The sequence below is a fragment of the Salarias fasciatus genome, chromosome 20 (assembly GCF_902148845.1).
Source record: "Salarias fasciatus chromosome 20, fSalaFa1.1, whole genome shotgun sequence".
Taxonomy (NCBI): domain Eukaryota; kingdom Metazoa; phylum Chordata; class Actinopteri; order Blenniiformes; family Blenniidae; genus Salarias; species Salarias fasciatus.
Genome location: NC_043764.1, coordinates 14,208,155 through 14,230,912, shown reverse-complemented (window position 1 = coordinate 14,230,912; position 22,758 = coordinate 14,208,155). Strand labels below are relative to the sequence as shown.

At 43.8% G+C, this 22,758-nt stretch overlaps 1 protein-coding gene across 2 annotated transcripts in view; it reads left to right on the top strand.

Moving 5' to 3' along the window:
* phactr3a (phosphatase and actin regulator 3a) overlaps nt 1-22,758 on the top strand; it is a 33,088-nt gene that overhangs the window by 3,817 nt on the left and 6,513 nt on the right. Inside the window, exons 2-7 of one of the 2 annotated variants that reach the window (XM_030119096.1) lie at nt 18,812-18,976; nt 20,226-20,393; nt 20,892-21,104; nt 21,217-21,445; nt 21,752-22,002; nt 22,257-22,410. In XM_030119096.1, the coding sequence (XP_029974956.1) occupies nt 18,812-18,976; nt 20,226-20,393; nt 20,892-21,104; nt 21,217-21,445; nt 21,752-22,002; nt 22,257-22,410 (1,180 nt within the window). Of the gene's footprint in view, nt 1-18,811; nt 18,977-20,225; nt 20,394-20,888; nt 21,105-21,216; nt 21,446-21,751; nt 22,003-22,256; nt 22,411-22,758 lie in introns of both variants that reach the window. The other variant, XM_030119095.1, reaches the window with a different exon arrangement.

Here is a 22,758-nt window from a genome sequence, read left to right as displayed (position 1 = left end):
TTTCATTGAGGGAAACAAGGACTCGGAGCTGCTGATCGGCACTGCAGCCACTTCACACTTGGCTGCAAGCTGTCCCGGTGCGTGCTGCAGCCTCTCATGTGACGCTGCCAGGAGTACATCATCTGCAAAAAGCAGAGACACCGCTCCTCAGTCCCTGCCCTTGGCGCCACCTTCACACCCTGCCCATGGACATCGCAAACAAAAGGAGCGTTAAAGCCCAGTGCGGACACAGCTCTCACGTCAGAAGCAGAGAGACCAGACAGTTCACAAAGGTGACCCACCATAAAACACATGGAGTGTCAAACTCCCATGTTTCCTCAATAAGATCTGAGAGGGAGACAGTCTGAGTCTCCTTCCACCATAGACTTTCCCTGGGAGGCTGCAAAACTCTCCGAATATAACAACAAACTTTCTTGTAACTCATGTTTCTGTAGAAGAGAGGAGTCCCTGCTCTGCCTTTTAGTGTTTGAAAAGTCTCTTTATCCTGATTTAAAGGGATAAAGGTGAAGAAGCAACCTCAGAGATTTCAAAAAGGATCTCAGTTGAAGGAGAGAAAAAAAATAATAATCTTACAAGGAGGGTTATAACACCAACATGATACTGACAGGTAATTAATTTATTCATTTTGGTTTGATGTCCCGCCTGTAACGAGGCAGTCAGACATCTTCAGCGTTATGAAAGAGAGGATGAAGTGATGTGACATTTGGTGTGGCTGTAAATAAATGCATTACACTGCCTTTTCTCTCCAGACCCATTCATCTATCTATTCAGACATGAAGCTAAGATGAAGAAATGAGAAGAAAGTACTTGCATGGCTCAAAAGTATCAATGCTAATCAAAATCAACCCACTAGATCTTCGAACGCCTTTTCTCTTTTTTTAAAATCACATCGCTGCATCTTATTTATATAATATGTTCAAAGCTGAAGAGAAAAATGCCAGATTGTTGTTTATGTGTGTTTATGTGCCACAGTGTGGCTTTCAGTCTTTGGTGTTGACGACGACTAACCGATGACTGGGGGGGTGCAGACAGTCAGCATGCAGGCCTGAGGGCCGTATCGGCTCTCCTTTCTAATTCTTAGTCACAAAAAGTAATTTTGGGCGCAACAGAAAATGTTGAGTCGAACAGCCTTCCCTTTGATAAACAACAGGCTCACACTGCACTACGTTCGCTCCTCTACCTGCAAGGAAAATGTTTTTTTTTTTTTTCTTTTCAAAAAGATGGACAACCTCCAGCGTCAAGAGCAAGGGCTTGAAATTATTACATTTCCCAAAAAAGGTGGGACACAATAAAACACTGACAGCACGTCAGAAGCTGAAAGAAAGACACTGGGGCAGAAATTTTCAGTTTGTTTTGAAACCGATGACAGCAACATACTATATCTGGGACCAGATATTGTTTTTTCCCTTTATATAACATTCCTATTCTCTATAATGACAGCCTTTTCAACTTCTGGCAATGATGAGATCAATGTCTGAATCTTATTGAGAGGAATATTCTTATCATACATAGGATTCTGCTCATTAGTTCAATCTCTTTTGTGCCAATGTCTCTTTTTTTTTTTTTTCGGTGCACCAAATGTTTGTTCTGTTGTGAGATGTGAACTGCAGGTGAGCCGGTTTGTCCCGATTCTTCAACCGTGAAGCCGAACTGCTGAGACGGATGCAGCTTCATGTCTGCTCTGCTAAAATACACCAGAGTTTTCCTGAAAGAGAGGTTTAGAGAGGAGCAGATGTTGCTCTCAAATTAATGCCCCAACTTTATGAAATTTTCGAGTACTTCTGCAATATTGTTTTCAGACTTTTTGCATCGTGAAACAGTTTCGGAGCTGGGTGGGGACTGACGTGTGTGTGAAACATCTGGGAAAGCAGCAGGGACTGTAAAGGGAGACTTTTTTCATGCAGAAAGTATGAAGTTAAAAAGAAACTCATTTTAGTTTCATATATCATCCTTTCTGTATTAAGCAAAGTTTACAATCTTTGCAGTTTAAGTTGCAATATCAAAGTTTTTGTTTTTTGGGGGTTTTTTTTAGAAAAACTCTGATATTGATATTATAGAAAAAGTTTATTTCTCACAGAAGTCAGGTTGCTTCTAGAAAGCAATTCTAGCGAAGCGCACCGTGGACCGTGTCTGACAGAAGCACAAAAATACACAAAGCACAAAAAACTCACGCTCCGTGCATTTAGCCATTTGCCTTCCGTCAGACACGTGCAGCAGATTTGCTGAAACGACCGGGAGGAGTTTATGCTAATAGATGGATGTAAAAGGTGCAAAGTGAACGGCTTTGTCTGAAAACGCTTGCTTACATTTTTAATGCGTTCCACTTCGGCAGAGAGCTGCTGTTATTGTAATGTGAGGCTTTTCCTCACATGAATTTTTGTCAAAGATTTTTTTTTTTTTAATGGATGTCACTTATATAGCGCTTTTCCACTACTTCCCACTACTACAGTCCCCAAAGTGCTTTACATCGTTAATCTCACACGTCCTCGTGGAGCAATTTTGGGCTTGGTGTCATTTTGACATGTGGGCAGTGTCAAGTCTGTTCCTCCAGCGCATCAGTCTCATCCTGAACGGACTGACATCTGCGCAGAGTTCACTGGAAACACGGATCGAACCTGCAAAAACTGAGCCACAGAGGGTACCTCAAACTTTCTCTCCCATACTGTAGTTTTTTTGTTGCTTTTAAATTAAGATTTATTTTTTTATATGTTTTATTATTTCCTCCACCAGCATGCATGACTCCAAATGTTGTTTTGTGTGTGTGAGGACTCGGCTCTCCACTCAGTCAGTCCGTGGTGGAACAGAAGCCAACAGGCCTGGGAACGATGCTGCTTCCAGCAGATTGTTGTCATGTAAACAGGACTGAATGCACATGAGCCCCTCATTTGAATACTCTGTGATATCACCTGCCAACATACCAAAACTGGAAACGCTATATATTTATATTTGCGTATTTAGTGTATGTGCAAACATATGAATTAATTTGGCTTCCCGGCAGACCACCTGTACCACACCCGGCCTAATTGAGTCTTTGCTTTCTTTTTTTATTATCAGAGTCACGATTCTCATCACGGTCAGCATGAAAGTCCTTTGAGTCAGTCAAGGCCACCTGTTAGTAGTAGCCTCTGGAGAGCTATTCATCCTTTCCTCTGTGGTGAATAGAGGCGTCCGCAGCCGGCAAAGGAAAATGCTCCGCCAATCAAACACTGGTAATAAGTACCTGATCGGCAAACTAAATATCTGCCACCTGAAAGGCAGTAACTTTACTCCTGCATATGCATTGAAATACCCGCAGCACCTTCTCATTGCATTCCCTAAAGCTGGATCGTTACTTCTTTTACCTTCTTCAGATGATGATTCAGAGTTACAGTGAAAGCAGCTGATGAGTTTGAGCACGATTAATGAAGGTGCAGAAACCGAATGCCGAATTTAGGCATGATCAAGTTACCTTGATAAGGTAAATCATGATCTTGTTTCCACACTGAGCTGGAAGTGTTGAAGGAAAATCATATTTTCTACGCTATCATCAGTTTCTGCACACATGTATTTGCACATGACCCCCGATGCACGACCGTCACCTTCTTCTAAAGTCTTTTTTTACTCAAGAATCCATATACGTATCTGTTATGTATGTTCCTTTGCTCCCTCTTATGATATACCTGAGCTTACAGCCTGAGAAATGAACATGTCCCTTGAAAGAGAAGGCTTTAGATAAGTTATCCCTGTTCTTTGCAGCCTATAAACCAATTTTACAGAAATTAATACATCATTGGTTTTACAGGTTTGTATAAATAAATAAATAAGTAAATGCATTTCTTATTGCATGGAATAAATGAGTAATATATCTATGTCACACACAAGTAATCAGTACTGGACATTAAAAAAGTGAAGTGTGTCAAATTGTCCATGTTCTCCATAATTACATATCCTCACAGTGCACATGGTCTCCCTCTGGTGTTTGCATTAATCAAAGTTTCCTTTCCTCGAACGAGACTATAGTTCAGGTCATTGAAGTTCTCCTTTAGGTAAAATAAGAACAAGAACACTCAGTCTTTCGTAATTCACTGTCACAAGAGCTCACAGATTCATGATCAAAACCGAAGCAGCCAGCAAGAAAGAAACTCCAACAGAAAGTCCAGATTCAGCTCATGGATGAGTTGAAGCTCAGGCAGAGCAGAGCATGGTGGGAAACATTCATAAACTGAAAGATGGTGCGGATTAAATATTCAAGAGAACATGCACAGTAATGAAGGAGAAATGTGAGACGTGTTATTCTCAGATTAATTAAAGTTCAGCCTGCACTGAACTGATGATAGGAAGTTTGTGTTCTGACCAGAGAGGAAGACAGAATTTTCTTTTATCAGCAGCAAAGCATGACAACCACCTGCTGAATATGGTTTGATCCAAAGAGGCCTTCATCCCACAATAAAATAGGGACAAATTAATGCCAGTTTATTGCTTTGTGTTTAAATTTAGAGATTTTGAAACCACTGCTTAACATCCATGCAATTTCTCATGAAGTATATAATCAGTTATTTTATCCTTTAGAACGTCATCTGCGTCTCCGTGCTCTCTTTCCTTTAAACAAACAACTTTTTCTCATGGTTCACAGCTAATGCTTATAAATTGCGTGACCGAGGTGCTCTGGCAGCGGACTTTAATGGAGTCATTTACTCGTGGAGGTTACAGAGATTGTCATAATTGGACATGATCCATGGCATCTTGCTTTTTTCGATACTTTATTTATGACTTTTAACAAGAAAATAAAATAGGATATTGAGACAGACGGTGAGAAGGAGCATTATCTGCCTCTTCCTATGCCATAATATAGACTGGTGTGATGAGAAAAAAGTACACTGAAAAAAAGATATATTTTTGTATATGCATATGTATACACATATACTTGTTATTTAATAAAATAAAAGGCTTTCAGGAGTCATATGGCTTCCTTCTGTTGTTTTCTGTGATATAATCAAGGAGTTGTCTCCATATCAGATCAAATTTCATTGCTTTCCCAGTCATCTCATGAGATTTTCTCTAAATGTAAAGTACTTGAAAATTCTGTGAGCTAAGTACCAAACCTTTTTATAGCATTTCACATCATCCATCCCTCCATCCATCCATGTTCCGTACTGCTTCATGTTGCGCCGTTTTCACACCGTAACAGTAATTTATCTATAAATATGCATGTGGGTGACACGCTGAAACCTCGCAGGCCGATGCTGACACGAGGGTCACAGAACAGTTGGGTAAAAATCACGCGACTCATATGTTGATGTGCTTAATGAGCATTAGGGAATGTTGGGAGCAATGCTGGCGGAGTCCTTTGCACATGAAGGAGTTACACGTTGATATAATTGTGTTAGATTCTCTGAAGAGAGGCTGAAGCTGATTTTAATGTATCGGTTTTATTCATGCTGACTTGAGTTAGGAGCAAAGTTAAAAAGTCAGAAGATCTACAGTTAGGCCTGCAGCTAACAGCTATTTTTTTATTATTTATTGGGTGATTTTTTTATTAATATAAGCAATAGACAAAGTAATCCATTACCTTACGTTTGTATTTCTTCTTAAATTAAGGAAAAAGGCTTCCCTTTGACCTGCTATGGCCGAAGCTCCCGCATCACAAACTGAGCTTCTACTCAACCGGGCCATAAAATTAACTGTTAACACTGGAATAAAAAAAAAAAAAAACTACATCAAAATGCCTTTTTCCTTCCTCCTCTCAGTGTAACATAGTTGGATATTGCACAGACCGTCCCGTCACTCGGCGGCGAGCGTGGATAAGCTGCATCACTGCCCTCAGCCCTCTCTGGACGCCGTCGCCGTCTTTCAGCCGCCCGTGAAAACAGAGCGCAAAAAAGTGACGACAGCAGCGAGCCTCCTGCATCACGCCCGCTCCCCCGTGGCTGCGTGAGCAGATTAGGCTTTTGACAATGTTTGAGCCATGTGTTGGCGCGGCTGTTGCATGCGTGCCTACATCCGTGCGCTGTGTTTTCTGGCGCGTGCTTGATCCATGCATGCGTTCTTGTGCCGGGGAAAGCTGGCGGCTTTGTGCAGACTTTGCAGTGACAGTGATTCACAGCCAGCGGCGAGGCAGAGAGTTGAACAGAGACCCGAGCGGCGGCCGTCAACACCTGCGAGAGGCCTCGGTGTAACGGCGGCACATGAAGGGGCTGCTTAGCCTCTGAGGTCAGGGGTTAACTGGGGTCCGCAAAGTTGTGCGCTCTTTATTTTGAAACGGTTAAGAGCAGAGAGAGGAAGCTCCTCTGGGCGTTGACAGTGGAAACACTTTTTTTTTTTTTTTTTTCTGTGAAGGCAGAAGAAAATGAGCTGAAGCGAAAAAGGACAGGGGACTGAGTGAGAGAGGCGGGGAGGAGACGGAGCGAGGAGAGAAGACGATGAGGAGGCGGCAGCTTTTACTGAAAGAAAGCCAAGATGTTATCCTAATTGCAAACCGGCCATAGTGAGATGATGGATAGCCTATAGGAGCCCAGTCACAAAGAGGCAGTGGCTGTGTGGATCTGATTTGGAATGACTCTGGAGGAGCTCCAGCACTTGGCTGCATTCCCATGGATCCTGTGCAGACTTTAAAGTGGTCGAGTTGCACCAAGAACACTGACTCCCTCCTTTTGATTTGGCTTGAGCTGTCTGCTTTTCTTTTTTTCTCTCTCTCTGTCTTTTACATCTCATTGCTAATTACTTTGCACGATTTTTATCCAGCTGCTTTTATTGCACATGAAAATGAACACACGCAAGCTTGAGACGGATCAGATGGTTCATGCGGGGGACTGATTGAGGTTTGTCTGTCTGTTCAGTCAGACTCTGAAGTCCTATGATGCAGAAACATTTGCGTTTCAAGTTGTCAATGAAAGAAAACCAAAAAGAAATCCAGACATTGTAGACCTAATTGATTATTTCATTGCAGATTTAAGAGGCTGGTCAACAATGTAGTTTCATAAGTGTGTGTGTTTGTTTGGTTGTGCTGTGATGGACTGGAGACCTGTCTCGGTGAACCCTCCCTTCACCTGCAGTTAGCTGGTGTTGGCTGGAGTGTGTTTAACACTGCAGGGTTAGAGTTACAACTTCCTTTTTTTATATCTTTGAGTTTCGATGCTGGTTTCATTCTTTCCTGGAGAAGTGAAATACGAGGCCGAAGGCAGAGACATGTTAAATCAAGACGGAGCTCGCTGGGCCTTGACATCTGCTGCCAAGTCAGACGGAGGATTTGGGTTTCGCCGGTTTTCTCCTTTCTAATCATTCCAGTAGTTTCTATCCATCTCCAATACTACTTTTTCTAATTTAGGGTCGCTGGAGCCAATTTCAGCTCACAAGGCAGTTACGTTCTCACAAATCACACTGATGAATGTGAGTGTGAGATCAACCCACCCATAAAGAGAACATGGTATAAACCACACAGAAAAACCCCTCAAATAAATCTTTATCTTCACAAATGTCCCAAATCAGTTCAATGGGTCTTCGATTCGGATGATGGGAATCCAGTTTCAGTTGGCTTTGAGGCCTTCCTGTTCTTTTGGGGGTCAGTTTTGTTGTGATTAAGCCAGATGTGCAACACAAGCTGGTCCTGTGCGTCTCCACCTATTGAGGAGGAAAAGAGGTTAACGAGGAGCATCTGAGTGGAACGCAGCAACAATAAATTACAAAATGAAAAGACACACGGAGGCTCCAGAGAACAGGCAGAGGAGGAGAGCAGCAGACGACACAGGCGGCGCTCATTTGATATGTAAATGTCACATGAATTCGACTAGATGTCCACACCTCCTCCACAGAGGTGCCTCAAGATAACGACAAAATGAGCAGCAGCAGCAGGTGGAGGCACTTCTCTGATGAGAAAAACCAGCAAAGTGTATTAGCTCCCAGGAAAAATATTCCATGCAAGTCAATAAATAATTTGTACTAACACTTAAATAAACTCAGCATGTGACAGATGATTTTAATTCCACTTTATTCGGTTGTGGGTCTCTTATTGTCTGATGTTGCTCAGAGTCAAGGATTTGATGCAGAACTCGACTTCAATCTACTTTCAGTCCTTCTTTTGAAATATAAATGTGTTGTTTAGTTTTCCTGTGTTGTACAACTTGTTTTGTCAGATGTGGCTCAAGTCCAGGAGCTGATCTGTTTGATTTTGAAATGTTTTGGTCAGTAATGTTTCCATTATTGAGTTTTTTATGTACTGTGAGAAAACAGCTGGACTTTGTTTGAAGCGCTGCTTGTTTTGCCAGTTGTTTTTGGTGTTGCATGAATGGCTTCAGTCCAGAAAGCTAAAAATCAAAAAATTAAGCTCACCATAAAAGCCAAGTGTAATGTAGAATTTTTTACAATGAATGCTGGTTAGTTGTTAAAATGTAATCCACATCCCAGTGATTGTTTTCTGAATACAATAAAATCCCCAAATTCCCCATCAAACCTGCGATGGTTCATGCTGCCCACTACACGACCATTGCATTTAGTTACGTTCAGTAAAAGGTACATTATTTTGATCGTGCAGCCAGTCCATTCACATGAAGCTGACGCCTCTGCCTTCACAAACAGTGGCTGTTTAGTGTTGTACTCCTGCTGCAGAAGCTGATTTTCACACATTGTGCCTCCAGCATGCAATTTAGAATTTTGTTCACATGGAAAACTTTGTGTAACTGTAATTATTTTTGTCTCTGTCTGGAAAGCTACTGAGTTTCAGTTTTGCTATTTTTGTCTCCCCCTGTTGTTCTCCACCTTTTCTCGTTACTTTGCTGCCTGGTCCCTGTCACTTAAAAGGTAAAAAAAAAACATCAATTTTTGATACAATTTAGAAAAAAGGATGACCACTAGTGAAAAATGTATGTAACTTGCTATCAATATGTGACTTGCATAGATATTATGTGTTGCATTATTGCTGACTTTGCACATTTTATTTGGTTTTTACAATCTTCAGATAAAATTTTACTGTTACTGTCAAGTTTCAGACATGATCTGCAGTGATAAATCACAAATGCATTTATCCACATTTCAAGTTCCACTTGTGATGGTTTGTGTTGTGTTCACGTGTTTTCGTGAACCAAATTGGGCCTCAGGGACGATGAAGTCACTTTGAACCATGAAAGCAGTTCCAGCAATCGTCTCTCAATTTTAAACATCAGATTTGCTTTCCTGGAAGAATACGAATCAGCGTGAAAAAAAAAAAAACGGTTGAATAGTGCCTCGTTTAACTTTGAAGACAAATCTCAGAAGTTTTAACCTTGATGATTTCATCATGTTGTCATCGGGGGTGTCTCAGTCTGAGCTCGCAGACTACAAAGACACCAACAGTCTTTGTTGTGAAGCCTTATTTTTTCCTCCCCTCATTGAACTTGCAGTCCTCGCGCCTTCCTCGCTGCCCTCACCTCCTCCTCCTCCTCCACCTCGCATTAAATGATGCATTGCACCGGCTCGCACCTGTTGCACCCTCCGCTCTCTTTCTCCTAACGAATCTGTCAGATTGAGTGCGAGATAGATGGCGGGGGCAGAGACAAGTCCTGGGACCCGTCAACGATAAACACTCTTGTCTGGGAGCGAGAAGCTGCGGAGACAGCGAGACAGGAGGTGTAGATTAGGGCAGCGGTGCTAAAGTAAAAAAGATGAACCCCGGGGCAGGAGATGCTTATGTGCCAGAGACAGTGGAGGCTTGATGTTTTGCTGAGGTGACAGAATTTGAAGCAGCACAAAAAAAGAAAATTGAAAGGAAAGTGATGTGAGGCCTTCTGTAGTAAGTTTGATCGCCACTTACAGTGCGGCATTATTGAACGTCTCTGGCAGGTCCTCTCAGGAGATACTAAATTAAATACATTGCCATATCAGATAACTGCACTGGAAGGAATATAGTCGTAAAAGGAAAATGAATCGAAGGGTTTCATTGTATTGTCGGCCTGGCTGCGCATGACATAAGTAGAGGGAAGCAAATGAAGGTTAGTGAGTCTGTAGCTGCATATAGAACCACTTTATTGTTCATAGACCCACAGGTTATTCCATTTGATAGATGTTTTAAATGCTTTTTTTTATGTGGAAGGTCAAACAAATCAATCTCTCCGAGCCACATACCACAGTGTCTAATAAAAACACATTTAACCTGACAGGTATAATTAACAACATCAGTCTTATGCTGTATTTTATACTGAAAATGTTGATATAACACCACATCTGGTCATATATGTGTCATTCTTCCAACCCTACACACTGCTGATGCCCACGGTGTTTTGGATTTACATTCCTTCCCTCTACTGGATCACTTTCTATGAGCAGCACCTCCACATTTCTGATGAGCAATACACTACCTCTGTGGTAAAGCGGGTTAGGGTCAGTAAATAATCCTCCACGACGCTCCACAGTAGTAGCACTTTTTGTTTTTTTGATCCTTTCTCTTTTCGTTATTCTGTCCTCCCCTGGTTTCTAAATAAGAGACTGCTAGGCTCCAATTGCATCTCTACAGTTTGCTTATGTATGTTACTTTTGCACTACAAAATCTGACTAGTTGAAAAATTGTGACATGTTTTAACAGCTGAAGATCATCTGGGAGACTTAGTGTCTTTTAGATAAATAAATAGTTGCTCAGTATTGTAATCTGCAGGTTCATGAGTTTTTTCAGAATTTAGGCAACGTATAATTGGTTGATTGCATGTCGTCCTGTGATAATATGGTTAAAAAAAAAAAAAAAAAACAGATGGAAGTTAGACCTGAGTGTAGCTGTGTTGAAGCGCAGTGAGTTTCAGCACCATGGACAGAGCCGGTCTTTGCAGCGGGTTGCTGAACTGAGCAGAGCCGTGTTCTGTGTACTAAGTCTGCCTTGACTCGCGGCGGCCTTTCATCTGCTGGGAAAGAAGCCCGACTTTTGTCCCCCCTCACCACCACCAATGACACAATGAGCAAGGCACAATGTGCAGATCTACTCATTTAATACAATCAGCCCATGCATGCATGTATTCCAAAAGATCCAATCCCGTCGCATTAGAATATCTCAGAGAACTGTGTGCAGACCAGATCACAGTTGGTTATCATGGATGACTGAGTGGCCTCAAAAAACATTTTTAATTAGTCCTGGTTCATCACATGGCCCACCTGTCCTACCACCAGCTAATGCTGCAGCATTTTCGTAGCACAGAACGACTTCAGCAAAATGTGTAAGTGTTTCAGGAAGTGGATAAAATGCTAATAATTCTCCTGCTATCATCTTTGACACCAGTGGTTCCAAACCTGAGGTCTGGGACCCTCTTGGCAGGACACCAGAGATCACAAAGGGGGGTTTTGTTGCTTTTTGTTGGTTTGTTTTTGCTTCATCCAAAATCAAGCATGATGAAAACTGCAAATCACGTAAACATGACAAAAAAAAAAAAGAATCAAATGTTCCTCTATTCTATTCTATTGATTCTATCTCAGAAATTACACACAGTACATGTTTTTGACCTTGTGTCCTCAGCGTGTCTTGCTTGATATGCATTAAATGTCTATTGATACAGTTGTTCCATGGTGTAATGATAAATAGGACCATGTAACTGGCGTGTCTGGCCTCTTTAAATACATCCATATGTCCATGACAAATGAGGTTACCGGACCGTAGTCACACTCGCTCATGTCTGTCTGTACAGTCGAGGGTCACACATCGAGCTGCGGACCGCTGTTCATACTAGAGTTCATTCCGCATCGTCTGTTTTGGGTCCAGGACATGGACAAATAAAACTTTTTCAGCAATAAGATCTAAAGAAAGTTATATTTAACTGTGGGTTGCAGCTTTGCACACACCAGTAGAAGAGTTTCCCTCCACGAATGAGATCAGGTTGTTGTTGTGAGACCCAAACCGTCCCACTCTTGCCTCGCCGCAAACCTTAAAGGAATCCAGACGGGAGTGGTCTCCTCGCTGTGTTGGGAAATTGCAGTGCTAATAGTGGTGAATTGTGCTGTTCCTCTGTGCGCCTCCCTTTGTCTGTCCTGCTTGGAGACTCTGCTGCGCTCTGCTCCCTGCAGAGCAAAGGGAGCCTGGTGGAAATGAGCTGTCAGCCTCTGCATTGAGTGTATTCACACACAAAGTGAGCGCAGTGGGTTTTTACTCTCCTGTGTTCTCCCACTCTCGCTCATGGACACACTGAGAGCGCTTTGTATATCATTTTCAAGCTCTGACCCAAATCAGTGCAAGTAAGACGAATGTATTTCACACTTTTGCAGGAGTTCATATCTAGCGTTGTCGACCAATCCAGGTCAACTCACCTGTGCATAAACTCTTCACTGTTAGCTTCCAGATGAGCCATGACTCTTCATATCCACATGTACCATTACTTTAATAAATTATTAAGGACTATATTAAGTATTATTAAGGACTATATTAGGTAATAACTCTGTATCTTATTCAAGGACGTCTTTAAAATTGTTTATTGCCACATTGGCTGACCTTTCCATTGCTTTCAAAGCCTGTCCAAACACAGCTGCCTGGCACTTTAATGGCTTAAAAGTATACTTTTATAATGAAAGCAAATCCTCTGCAAGCAGCATTTTTGAAGTTGTCGAAGAAGCTGAATGAGTCAATATGAATCCTGTAGTTTGTTAGTTTAATATGCGGGAGCAGCCCAGAGGTTCTCAGGGTGAACCAACACTTCCATTACCTGATTGGCGGGGAGCTTTCTGACGGAGCAGAAGACTTCGTGAAATGGGAACGGAGCCCAAAAGTTAACTACCGACTGGAAGACTCCCCGGACACATTCAGCGTCTCTGCCTCTTCCTCTGGTTATTGTTGTTAGGAGAGCAGGTTGGAGTGACATTTTCTGAGGATCGCCCTATTGTGTGGGTGACAGGAAAAGCACTTTTAGCAGCAACATTTTCAGCCCGCTGGGTGGATGTGATGGCTCCTGCCAGGCTTTCACAGTCGGTCAAAGATAGCCCGTCTTTTTTTGGTTGAATTGCCGAGGCGTGTCTGTGTATAAATGCCTTGTGCATACGTGACCACGCGTGTGTGTCCAGAAATATGATCCATATTTTTGAGTGGTTTTGCGCAAGCACTGGGACCCATTTCCAGTTTTCACGGTGAAATTACCAGATCGCCAACCTTTGGAAAACATATCAAAAGGGGAAATTTGCACCACATTGCTTTGCATATGTTCATGATTGACAGTTTAACAGCCTTTAAATCCAGTTGTGATGACAGTCAATTTGCTTCCTGAGAACAACAATCAAAAGAACATGGAGTTTTTCAAGGGAAACTTATACTTCAGCCTGAATTTAACTGTGACTGTTCAAAAAGAAACTGAGGACAACATCACAGATAAATGCTTAACTTCTGTAACTGAGATATGTAGAGGTATAAAACGTTATAATGAAAATGATGATCCACTTGTGAGATGAACATTTGAGAGGCTTTTCTGTCTGTTGAGCCTGGAGGGCTGACACAAGGACAAAAAAAAAAAAAAGAAAGTTTTTTTCTTCTTTTTTTTTTTAAACTTCAAGAACATGTTTTTACTCAGCGGGGCACATAAAGTTGTTTTACCTGTGAATGAAGAGCAAGTGATTCATTACTCGGGGTGAAAACATTGTCATTCCTCAAAGTCAATCTCCAAAAACACCTTTTTTCAATTATTTTAGAGCATGCTTTTACTGCAGACTTTGTGAAGCTATTTCTTTAAAAACATCATTCAGATAAACCTCAAGAAGCTTGATAATGAGCCAACCTTTTGTGTTGGAGCAGAGTCAGAAGCAGAAGTGGATGGATGGATGGATGGATGGATGGATGGAACATTGTTGAGTTAAATTCCAGGAAAAACGAAACAAAGAGGCAGCCTTTCGTCAGAGAATGAAAACAAACTAAGTTCCTAGTTTTTCTTGTTGTTGTTGCAGCTACAAGCAAAACCACCCACTCGTCCTCATTCGCAACACCAACATATGGTAATAAACAAGAGCCCCGGGCGCTTCCTATTGGCTGCCGGCCTCACTGACATCATTTCAACCTTCTTGATGCCAGTAGCGCACACGCTGGTGTTTCACACGTTGGCTGTAATCACCTCGATGATCTGGAGGCTTGACCTTTTGCAGACTCACGTCGCTTTACACCGTGAAACTCTGCTCCCCCAGAAGTGAGCTTCACTCCCGAACAAGTCGACTGGACTGAGTCACGTCAACACATTTCGCCAGTTAGCACGCCATTTCGCTTTGTTTTTTTTTTTTGTTTTTTTTACCAGAATGTTCTCAGCAGGGTTAATATGGGATGTTCTGCTGTGTTTATGAGGAGTTTTGTTTTCAGACATGATCATTTATTATGTTTAAAAATTGTTTGTTTTTTTTGTAAAACTGGACTTTATAAATCATCACTTCCTCTCCTCAGTAAATAATCTGGAATTAAAAAGTGTAAGGCCTCTGAGTTGTCCATGCTGGTTATGGATCTTCTTCCTGCTAAATTTACAATACTGGAGTGAAAAATCCTGAACTATCATCAGCATTTTATTATTTACACCTGTTGACATTGATGCATGTCACTAATCTGATATCTGCAGTGATTATTTCAGACACCAGTGTCAGTCCTGTAAGAAAATCCATCTGTGATTAAATTAAACGTCCTGAGTTTTTGTCTCATTTTAGACATGATGTTCAGGCCTTTTCTGTGTGGACTTTCTTCTTGTTACGGTTTGAATTGTGTCTCTTTTGAGAACATTCTCATCATTATTTCTGCCTTTCCTCCTGCAGCTGACCGCTGCCACCCCTGATCTCAGCCCTTTTCACACGACTGCCACCGTCCGCAGTTTCATCCCTTCTGTGGATTGTTCGACTGCGGCCCGGGCCCCGAAGGCAGCGGGGCTACAGACAGATGGCAGCGCAGTTGTAAAGCCAGGGGGGTAAAAGTGAGGAGGTTAGCCGGCGTGGCAGCGGGCGAGGAGGGCGCTCCTTTGAAGGGCATGTTGTGAGTTAGACGGGAGGAGTGAGGTGTGCAGGGCGAGAAGCGGGGCACTGAGGAGTCTGCCGTTATGTTTGAAGTCTATTAATAGCTCCTGTGCATAGGCACTGGCTTTTGTCTTTTACTGCTGATTTGGATCCAACATTTTCTGTAAACAACAGCTGAACCTAACCAACAGCCTCCCAGAGAAATACAGTTTACCAAGGCAAGAACTGAGAAGCCAACCTGAGGCCCAACTTATAGCGCAGCCACCAGGTGCAGACGATCACACAATCAGGCACAGGTGAAAGACATCAGGAATCAAACCGGAGGCCGGGAGGCCATGGAGCCTGAAACGAGAGAATCTGATGAAAAAACCACACAGGGGACAAACATGGACCCTGACACAAGCAGCAACTATGATATGGAGCAGGACGACGCATGCAGCAGGACAGTTAGTGGGGGTTTCAGGGTGGTGGGCCTCGATTTAACAATGTGAAGAGATTCCTCTGATTATCCCTCCCCAGTAAGGAAACTTGCTTTCTGCTGTTTCTCGTGAGGAATCGTTACAGAATCATTGGAATCATTCTAATTCTAATCATGCCAAAATGAATGTTTGAGGGCCAGAAACTAAAAATATATCAGCTACTTTTTTTATTTTATTTTTTTTTTCAAACATAATATCAACAAAAGTAGAAGTTTTTGTGCGAGACAGACCAGATAACTTTTTAATGCAATTTGAACACCAGATGTTTTGTTATGATTTGTGAATATTTTTTTATTGTCTGAACAATAATCTCTTTGAACAGTTTCAAGCACATGTTCTTGATATAAGGTTCTGCATATCTAATTTAGTAAAACTGTCATTGGTATCATTAATAGTGGAGTAGCATTTTATAGTCTGATTTGTTATTCAAAACAAACTCCGTGAGCTTTAGAAGCACAAGTGCACTCAGAGAATGGGTTTGTTGGGTGAATCAGGAGAACAAGGCTGTTTCCTCATACAACTTGCTGCTCAAACTGCGCTCCTGATATATCTGATAATCTGCTTCATTGCAAAACCTGAATGGGTCTCAAACAGGTTCATATCCGTATTCACGGATCATCGACATGCTTTGTCTTCATAGTTGTCAGTGTCACAGCAGAAGTAACGACCGAGCAGCACTCCACTGTTGACATAGCATCTCTGAAGTATGACTGTTATTTTTCACGCTTCCCACAGAGAAAACGCCTCCTTGTTAGGTAGGGGTCACTTTGAGCACCGGATTCGCTCGGTGTGTGTGTGAGGAGGGTTCCTGTGCTCCTGAATGTGCTGACGAGCTGGTTAAGTGGGGTGTGGTCCCTGGTGACGCACCAAGGCGCTCTGTTTTACTTTCCCAGCCAGGTTACATTATCATATGCCCGTGATTATTCCATTCTTCAGTCATTTCTAACTCCAGGCTGCTCCAACGCAGCATCAAATTCATTTGCTTAGATTTAACTGCAATCCTGAGGTCAGTTTTGATTCTTATAATGTCTTTTTTTGTAACTGGGGTTTAAATCTCTTCGGCGTAACGCTGTGACAGGACCACCTGACAGGCGCTGCGCTGTGCCTGGGCGTGGGTAACAGAGGAATCAGACACACTACTGGTGCCCTGCTTGACACATGGATTTGATAAATCCTATTTGTATTAGCATATTAATTGGAATTAACACATCGCCGCCACATGGTGCGTGCAGTCGATTCATGCCTGTGTGACACACATTTTGATGCATCCCCACCCAGCAGATAAAGGAAATCTTGCTGTCCATGCATGTGTTTTTCACCTAATTCCCGAGCTCCATCCAGACTCCTGTCATTTTCTTTGAGTAACCACCTCTTCTATGAAAAATGAAGTGTTACTTGATATGCATTATAAATAGGCGGCCCGTGATTGGACGACGCCAGATTCTCCTGCAAGCTCTTCCGTATAGCAACAGCCCCCTCCCACCTCTCCTTCTCGCCTCTTCTCCCTGGAATCCCCCTTCTCTCCTCCTCCCTCCCTCCCCATCCTCCTTCCCGCTTTCAAAGCGCAGACGGAGCTCGTCCTCCATGTGGCTTCACCATCTACCCACAATGCACTGGGTGCAGCCGCTGGCTTTAGATGTGACGGTGGTGCCTGTGCAGGGGGGCTCCTCTCTCTCTCTCTCTCTCTCTCTCTCTCTCCTCCCCTTCTCTGAGCCTGACTCGCTCCGCCTCCCCCCACCCTGGTTCCCACTGCTGCGGCAGCATCTGGATGTGGTCGCCATAGCAACAGCAGCGGGCCTGACCCCACCTCCTCCCCCTTTCTCTCCTCTCCACACAAACACACATACACACACTTACACACACACACACACACACACACTCACAGTCTCTCTCTTTCCCTCACACAGACACAACCCCCCCCTCCCTTAAGCTTTTTTTTTTTTCCCCCTCCTTTCTGGGTGCGTTTCCTTCCAGCTTGACCTGGATTCTGCGTGCGGCGCCACGTCTGGCACGCTGCATGTGTGACAGTAGTGAGGATGATGACGGGCGTACATGGTCAACTGACCTGTTTCCGGGAACGTTTAGGGTCAAACATCCAGCGAGAAACTACCTCCTTTCATCTCTTCCTTTCTCTTTTCCTTCTCACTTCTGTTACTTTTCCCTTCCTTTCCTCTGAGCTTTCGCTTCACTCCCCTTCACACCATCTTTTGCTTCCATATGTGTTTTTGTTCCTCATATATGTTTTTCTCCTGTGCTTTTTCATCCCTCCCTTTCCTCGCTCTCCATCTTTTCCACACTCCTCCCCCAATCACTGCCAGCATCCACTTTCACCATGTGCTTCAGAGATGAAGCAAGCATTTCAAAAGAGAGGCATGAACCACAGTCAGCTTTATCCTCCCTCCTCCATCACTGTACTTCACATCACACTGAGCCACTCTGCAAATCCCCCCCTCTTCCCCCCCAGACCTCCTCCATCCCAAATCCTTGTCTCCTCCTCCTCCTCCTCCTCCTCCTTTAAACAAAGATATGTGCCTGGAGAAGGCAAATATCGCTTCATTTTAGTCACACTGACGCATGCAGCTCTTAACAACATGACATTTATTGTACATTTCCGCTTTCGAGCTATTCACAGGGAACCCAGCAGCACTGTGAGCGCATGAATCTGTACACTTTGTCTGATATGAGTCATAACCGTGGCTCATTCAAAGACTAAGTTTCATTTGAAGGCAGAGAAGGGAACAGGCAGAGCAGCGAAGTGAGAACAGCTCGTCTGTCACATGAGATGAATTATAGATAAATGAAAGCCGTGAACTGTGCCTTGCTGAGATTGTTGCATTTCTTTAAGGTTTAGCAGCATTTCATTGAGACATGGTTTTGTTATTGCTACTCTAACATTTATTTTCTCATCTGTCGTTGCCGGCTGTGTGTGCAGTGTTTACAGTATGTTGAATATGTGTCCCTGAAAGACAAACTGGAAGACAATGGAAATCCGAAAGTAGATTAAAAACTGTATTTCTCCTTGTTGAAAAATAACAGAGACGTGAGCGCATGAGGTCCGAGCAGCAAAGTAACACACAGATATGAACCGCATGAATGGATGGAGGGATTTTTGTTGTTGCCTCTTAATCCCATCTGCTTCCATATTTCCCTCCCAAATTTAGAATGTAAAGGCTTTTTGTTTTGAAAACATGACGTGGGGCTCAGAGGGGAGGAAGCCGCTGGAAAATGACAGCCGTGAGGGAGTGAGCCGTGATCAAATTAGTCTTTCTAATTCAATCTGTTCACAGCACTTGGACTTCATCACCGTTTATTCAGTAAGGTGTGCATACTAATTGAGTTCTTGTATCCCTCCCCGTCCACACTCGTCACCTCCTCGTCCCTGATGCTGTTCGTCCTCACGCCCTCGCCCGCCTCCCTCCTCACCCGTGGTCATCCCCCCCCCCCCGCAGTCGAGCTGGTGGACCAGCAGAGGGTGCTGAGGACGGGCTGCCTGGTGACCGGCGTGCACACTCCACCCATCCGACGCAACAGCAAGCTGGCCACCCTGGGCCGCATCTTCAAGCCCTGGAAATGGAGGAAAAAGAAAAACGAGAAGCTCAAGCAGAGTTCTACAGGTACAGAGGGACACGGGGGGGAAACACACAGATTAGATTAGATTCAAAGAAATGTAGGACGCTAAACACTGAAAATGAGAAAGCTTTCATCTCGCACTGTGCTCCATTTTGCTTTGTCACACTGTGAAAAATGTTAAGGGCAATAAAAAAGCTTTAAATTACGATGTGATGAGGTTTCTTCCACATAATATCAAAGATAACATCACAGCACAATCAGCTGATGTTCTGGTGTGTATGTTATCTGTGTCTGTGTGTGTCAGTGTGTTACCAGTCTACATTTTTTGGTAGGTTGCTGCTGTGCATTGTGGTCACTAAATTGCTGTTCTTATCAACAAATCATATAAAAAAAATTCAGCAGGACATTTTTCAACATTTCTGTTAAAATTACAGTAATTCATCTGAACTGAGATTGTACGTAACACGGCATTTATACTTCATGATGTTACTTTAGCAGATCTTTCAGCTGTCTGTGCTTTACTCGAGCATTTCTCAGCAACTTTTTGTTTTGCTCCCTTGATTTGAATGTAAAATGTATATTTTATAGTCCTAACAGTGGCTTGTTATTGTTTTTCAAGTCTGCAGATGATTTAGAGCTGCAGTGACTCGAGTTGCAGAAGTTAAACTGAAGTCACATCAATGATTGAATGAGGAGAAGAGAAGTGTGTTAAATAGCTCAGAAAATAATGCTGTATCTAAATAAATTATGGCAACAACAGTTGTATTTTATGTTCAGAGGCCTTTTTTAAAACAGTTAATCAAAGTTTAAGAATAAAAATCTACTTTAGCTTTATGCTGGAGTACATTTCTGACCTTGATTTTTTTTTTTCATTTTGGGAGATTTGGAAGATTTTACTGTTTTAGAATAAGTATGTGAACTTCTGCTTTTGCCCCATCTTGCCCGTCATGTGAGTGTTTTCCTCCGATTCGTCCCCCAGTCACCTTGTACAGTGTGTCTGCTTTAAAAAGCCGCCGTGCGTTTGCTGAACACAGGCCTAAATATGATGCTCTGGCTGTAATGGAGAGAGGTGTTGAACCAAGGTGACTTCAGCCCAGAATGTCATTTAGGAAAAGCCCAGTTGGTCACACATCGGAGGTCTGTTGCTCTGTTTCACCTTGTTTATTTAGGACTGTGTGACCGCTGGTAGAGCTATAGGCAGGCAGTTAAAATACCTCAGTGTTTTTGATTTTTACACACAGTCACACCTTCATGATCTCACAAATGCCACATTTTTCTGCTCTCAATTTCCAGATGTAGCATTATCCAGCGGTCTTTTATGCCACGATCCAAACTCGCCCACCCAGGGTTGCTGCTCAGACGGTGCGGTCCTGCTGGGGGGGTTTGGCGGCCCCCTGAATCAAAACCTCACTGTCAGCAGTGTGGAATACCTTGGTCCTGAGGAGGAGCACCCCCCTTCAGGTGAGACCGGCCCCGATGACACTGAATGGAGGTTACCAGGTGGAGTTATGAGGTTGACAGAGCTCACACCAGATTGCTGAAACCGAGCGAAGAGAGGAGTTTGTAGTGGTGAACCGTGAAGCCCTGCAGCCAGCTCAGGGTGAGGAAGACGTCCAAACCTGCAGGACAGTGGTGGCAGAGAAACTAAATGAAGAAACCACGGGAAACTACTTCTGTATGTTGACCAATAGAGGGCGCCAAAGACACACGAAGACACTTCACAGCCATATAGGATACACATGTACGCTGTATGTCATTATTTCAAAATAGATATAAAAACATAAGATTTTTCTTAAAATTCATTTAATGTTTATTAATTATCTCTCTTGACATTTTGTGTGAGGAAACTACAACAGAACAGCACTCATCCTCTAAAAGTCCTTACACTGAAAGACTCATATTTTAGCTTTCAGTAATCCCATTAAAATAAAATTGCGTTCTATTCCTGCTCCTCAGTAGCCGCCCCTCTGCACGACTGTGAGCGAGTGGAGGAGAATGTACCGCAGCAGGAGGAGGACGGAGACGAGGAGGTGCACCCTGCTGGGGATTTACCGGAGGGCCTGCAGGACATGGGGGAGCGGACGGAAGAGCGAGCGGAGGAGGAGATTCCTCCAGGAACGTCTCCACCACAAGTACCTCCAAAACTCCTGCCCCAGCTGAGCAGCGGTGACGGTGAGTCCGTACGGGTTAAGTATCGGTCAGAGACGTGTGTTTAGAAAGTCGTGTTTCTCTTAAGCTGTGATCATGGCTGACGGATGTTTCCACCTTCTTCCCGTCTTGTCAGATTCAGGCCCGGTGTCACTTCCTGCTCACCTGCCAAACTCCTACCTCCCCAAGGAGCCTCCGCCCAGGGCCACAGAGAGCATGGCTTCGATGACCCTGCCCCTCCGAGGGCCCCTGGCCAACTCCTCAGGCTCCCCACATCTAGGCAATATGATGCATCCTCCAATGCCCCCTAGCTGCATCATGGAGGAACTGCAGAGAGCCTTCGCTTCCAAGAACAGACAGGAGAGGTGAGTGTTGGAGCCGGCCCCTCACAACTGTTTACATAAGATGTCTTCTCACACAATCAGCGCTGGACCGCTGCCATGCTCTGTTCTTTCTCTTCTACTATCTACAACATGCATCAACAACAGCATCATTCTTTCTTGTCACACCAAAATTCTTTTCCTCCCCTCTGGTATCTCTTCATCTCCAGCAGCTGATTGTCTTTCAGAATTTACTGTGTATTCAACATCAAAGTCATTTTAAAAATTTACTGTCATTAACATCCCACAGAATGATTTACAGTCTTTCCCGTTGTCCCCGTGTCTCCTCAGTGTCCATGAGGGGTGTGAGCAGGGCTCGCCCCCGCGACTCTGGTGCTCCGACGGCCGGCTCTCGCGCTCCTGCAGCTCGGAGAACCAGCACACGTCTCCTTTCGGGGGCGGCTGCGTAGGAGGTGGGGGGTCCGACTGGCCCAAGAAGGAGGCGGAGGAGAACAAGGAGAACGTGCGGCTGGACCAGTGCTTCTCCAACACCTCAGGCCTCCCGACGGACCTGGACGGCTGGAACGAGTCCGTCATCTCCGGTGAGTCCCAGGGGGGGGGGGCGACTCATTTTCCCCATGGGAACGACAATAAAAACAAGTAAATGTAGCCTGAACTACATCCACTGGTGAACCTGAGCTGTTGAACCTTTCTTCAATCTGATGCTGCTCTAAAAATCTTGATTTTATTCCAAATCACCACGTCTGAGTGCTGCTGTTAAAGAATTGAACTCACAGAGAGGTCCGTACCCGGGCTGATGTCTTCGCTGTCTTGTTGTGTGTTTGCGTGGCTGCAGGCACACTTCCTCGCAGGCTAAGGAAGGAGTTGCTGGCTGTCAAACTACGAAATCGACCCAGCAAGCAGGAGCTGGAGGACCGGAACATCTTCCCAGCGAGGAGCGACCAGGAGCGCCAGGAAATCCGCCAGCAGATCGAGATGAAACTGGCCAAGTAAGCGGCGGCGTCTTCTCCAGAACTCTACAGCTGTCTGAGTAACTTTGATCTTTCTGCCGCCTGTGTTTTAGTCTGGTTGATGCTTCAGATCAGGATTCTCAGATTTCTGAAGGATCTGTATACTTTATTGATCCCAGGAGGAAGTGACACATTTTCCAAGAGTTTAATAAAGTAATGAATAAAGTGCTAAAATTCAAACGTACAATATGGACAAGTATAAAACGCACAAATTGAAACTGACATAAAACGGAGGCCTTTGTTGCGCGTTGACGGCCGGTGAGCATCCCCTCCAGACTGAAGCCTGGTCACACACTGCGATGGGAACGCATCCCATTCTACCATTTG